Here is a 4,213-nt window from a genome sequence, read left to right as displayed (position 1 = left end):
TTGGGGTTCCTATGTTTGCGGTAACACATAAACTTAAAGCATTGAAGCCGGTCTTCAGGGAGCAAAGGAGGAAGAAGGGGGATTTGATTCTAAACGTTCAATTAGCTAAAGGCTTTCTAGATGAGGCACAACAGCTGGTGAGCTCAGATAGACAGAATGAGGCCTTTTTACAATTAGAACACTGCTGCCGCCTGGTATATGCAAAAGCGGCAAAACTGGAACAAATCATGCTGCATCAGCGAGCCAAGATACAGTGGATGAAGGGAGGTGACCAATGCTTCCGGATTTTCTTTCGTAAAATTGCCCAAAGAAGGGTGGCGAGGAGGATACTGTAGATAAATGATGATAATGGGCCCATCCACACTGAACCAGAAGATATTATCAATGAATTTGTCCGTTACTATCAAAACCTCTTGGGCGGTAATAGACGACAGATAACGTTGGATATTGGCTTTCTTAGACTGTGGGCAAGACATGTTCTCTCTAATGAGGAGGCTGGCCATCTTATATCGGCGTTTACACCGGATGATGTGAAGCAAGCAGTATTTGATATTGCAGAGGACAAGGCCCCAGGACCTGATGGATATTCATCAGGATTCTTTAAAGAAGCCTGGCCAGTAGTGGGACAAGAAGTTACAAAGGCGGTATTGGAATTCTTTAGTACCGGTAAACTTCTCAAACAAGTCAACTCCACACTTTTGGCACTAATACCAAAGGTACACACTCCTATGACTGTTGGTGATTTTAGGCCAATTTCGTGCTGTAATGTGTTATACAAAATTATTGCGAAATTACTTGTCCAACGACTGAGTGTCGTTCTGGACAAGATAATTAGTCCCTGTCATGGAGCGTTTATTCCAGGGCGTAGCATTGGGGACAATATTCTGTTGGCACAGGAACTGCTCACGGGATATAACTAGGTGAGGCTCCGACCTCGTTGTACCCTAAAAGTCGATATAAGGAAGGCATATGATACTGTGGAGTGGGATTTCCTACTTGCGGTCATGCAATTATTTGGTTTCCCCCAAACGTTCACCAGATGGATTGAGGAGTGTGTAACGACGGCGGCATTCTCGATTGGTATTAATGGAAACCCTCACGGTTTCTTCACAGGAGCACGTGGATTAAGACAGGGAGACCCTCTATCTCCCTATCCTTTTGTTCTAGTTATGGAAGTCTTGCATTTGGGATTATTACAACTTATTGAACAGGACTTGCAATTCTCTTACCACTGGAAATGTGAGCCGGCCAAAGTCTTCCAGTTGGGATTCGCAGACGACCTCCTACTTTTCTGTAGAGCTGACTTGGATTCTCTCAGGATCCTCAAGAGGGGGTTGGACCGATTTGCTGAATGGTCGGGACTTCGACTGAATGTACAAAAAAGCCATGTCATTATCTCTCGATCAGCACAAGGCTGGAAGGATCAGATCTTAGCAATTATGGGCTTCCAGGAGGGCCAACTACCAATGAGGTACTTGGGCCTCCCTCTACTGTCTTCTAGATTGTCTATACCCGATTGCCAACCACTTCTATTGAATATTGATGCCCGCATTAATGGTTGGGAAGGAATTTCATTATCTTATGCTGGACGTATACAAATCATTAAATCCGTACTATCAGCAATGATGGCGTCTGCATTCATCCTACCGAAGGTTATTATTAAACAAATTGAGAAACGTTTCAGAACTTTTCTATGGAAAGGCACTTCTACGTCGGGATACGCCAAGGTAGCGTGGAAGGATGTGTGTAAACCATTTAATGAAGGAGGCCAAGGAATTAAGGACATCGGTATCCTTAACCGTTCCTTAATAGCAAAGAAGTTATGTGACGTCATCAGATGTGACCGAACATCTATATGGGTTGAGTGGTTGAAGCAGGGACGATTGCACAACACTTCAATTTGGACTACTAATGAAAAGGGAGGATCATGGGGATGGCGAAAAATGCTCCGATTTCGCAGCTCTATCCTACCTATGACGGAATTCCTTATTGGAGAGGGGAGGTCATTCTACTTGTGGAAGGACGAATTCCTTATTGGAGAGGGGAGGTCATTCTACTTGTGGAAGGACCCATGGCACCACTTGGGCCCACTTATCGCTAGATTCCCACGAGGATCGAGCCTCCTAGGACTTGATGAATCCGCCAAATTACAAGTAGTCATTGATGAGGGACAATGGCAGTGGCCTTTCATTACTGATTTGGAATGTTTGGAAATCATTTACACTTTACCTCAGATTCATGGAGGGGATGACAGGATCAAATGGCGATTTTCAGAGGGACGACCCACTACACAATCCCTATACAGACTTTTCTGTCCACCTGGACCGAAAGTAGGATGGTCTTCACTACTTTCTGGTACTTTGAAGATTCCCCGACATAACTTCATCCTATGGTTAGCAATTCAGGAGAAGCTACCGACAACTGATAAACCATGGATGAGCCATCCAGGGGGATGTATTCTGTGTGACGAGGGTACAGCGGAGACACACACTCACATGTTCTTCCGATGTCGGTTTAGCAGAGGATGCCTTGCAGCTATACGACAACATATTCGATTTGCTTGGCCAAATCGTGAGTGGACAAGAGACGTGGAATGGGCATCGAGGAAGTGGAGGGGGAAGCATATTGTCAATGTTGCTTATCGAGCATTACTTGGTGCATGCATATACCATATATGGCGAGAGAGGAACTTGAGACGATTTGAGCAAACCCGTCGGTCAGAAAGTGTATTAGCTACTTGCATCATAGAAGATGTTAAACAGAGGATTATTAGTATTAATCTTTCCAGTTCTATTAGTACATGTGCACTCTATAGACTTTGGCGTATCCCTTGGTCTGTCGGGGGAGCCACCACATGATTGTTGTACTTTACCTCCTTTTTATTAATGAAACTTACATTTACCCCAAGATCTCCATCTTTAATAGCAATATCACTACCAAAGACAACAATCTCTACATTCTCATTCTCAAGATTTAAGGCGATTCCTTTCACACCGCTGGAAAATTCAACCATTTCCCCAGCTTGAATCTCGTTCAATCCATAAACACGTGCAATACCATCTCCAACTGAGACCACTCGACCGATCTCATCCACTTGAAAATTCGTGTAAAAGTTGCTAATTCGACTTTCTAATAGAGTGGTTAGTTCTGCAGCTCTGGGAGAGAGTTCCATAATTCCATTTACTTATAGATAGAAGGGAGAATTCCGCGATAAAAAAACCTACTGACCCCCCGTTTTAGAAAGTTGATGATTCCCGCCAATGCCCATCACTCGAGCGAGCTTCAAGAAATCCATGACAGCACAAGTTTTGACACTTCTATATAGAGCTCACTGCCAGGATTTTTTAATTCTAAAAGAAGATTGAGTGCGGGGTCCGCATCCAGGCCCGCAGGAGTTCTCCTATTTAACCAGATGATGAGCTATGTCTAAGGTGTTGTGTGATGGGGGAACCTTTATTTGATATACATTCAAGTCATTTTCGACCAAGCGCGAAGCCTTGTTAAGCAAGAGCTCATGGCTATCGCCTGGATCCGGGTTGATACTCTTAAGTCGAGATAATTTAAATAGGCAGTATCGACAGGCTCTATTTGCCTGTTTGTCGGTCTACCTTTTAACCATGACATTAATTTCTCAATTAGTTTCATAACCTTAGCCGATTGATTTCATTAACTCTGCCCACTTTTTTTTGATAAGATTTTTAGTAACAAGCAAGTCCTTTCTTTATATAAACAATTATCAGTCCAATCGAATGTGAGCGGTAAGCCAGTGGTTCTTTTCAATCAATCAAGCGAGCCAATCGGTCCAAAGGGCTTGTCTTCGGTCTGTCAATCAACTTCCTGCTCTCAGTTAGTCCAGGCCAAGGGGAAAAGGCTTGCAAACAGTGCAAAGGGTACCAAGCAATCTCGCAAGCTTCAGTTTTCTAGTTCAGAATCCGATGTGAGGTCAAGGCAGTAGCACGGTACGGGCCCATGTTCTCAGTGCTTAGTGTGAAATGACTTAGTCAATAGATCGTAGGATACCGGCAAAGGAAGAAGGTTGATACTAGTTTGATTTCGATTCGGAAAAAGAAGATGTCTCACTAGTGGTTTGAAAGAAGAAAATCCAAGGTGCTTAGGTAAAGGCTAAGCTTAGTTGGATGAGTCCCTACAACTTATTTTTTTCTTCTTAGCAACGAATACGTTTTTGCATGAGAATACATTGTAGTGAAAGAAT

General features: G+C 43.4%; 1 protein-coding gene across 1 annotated transcript in view; it reads right to left on the bottom strand.

The window, feature by feature from the left end:
• Positions 1 to 4,188, bottom strand: part of LOC105179845 (ATP synthase subunit alpha, mitochondrial) — a 9,437-nt gene extending 5,249 nt beyond the window's left edge. The window contains exon 1 of the mRNA XM_020691452.1: positions 2,917 to 4,188. Within this exon, the coding sequence (XP_020547111.1) occupies positions 2,917 to 3,172 (256 nt within the window). The 5' untranslated portion in view covers positions 3,173 to 4,188. The remainder of the gene's footprint in view (positions 1 to 2,916) is intronic.
• Between the last annotated feature and the right edge of the window lie 25 nt (positions 4,189 to 4,213).

The sequence above is a fragment of the Sesamum indicum genome, unplaced genomic scaffold (genome assembly GCF_000512975.1).
Source record: "Sesamum indicum cultivar Zhongzhi No. 13 unplaced genomic scaffold, S_indicum_v1.0 scaffold00221, whole genome shotgun sequence".
Classification (NCBI taxonomy): domain Eukaryota; kingdom Viridiplantae; phylum Streptophyta; class Magnoliopsida; order Lamiales; family Pedaliaceae; genus Sesamum; species Sesamum indicum.
This window is presented reverse-complemented; position numbering and strand designations above follow the sequence as displayed.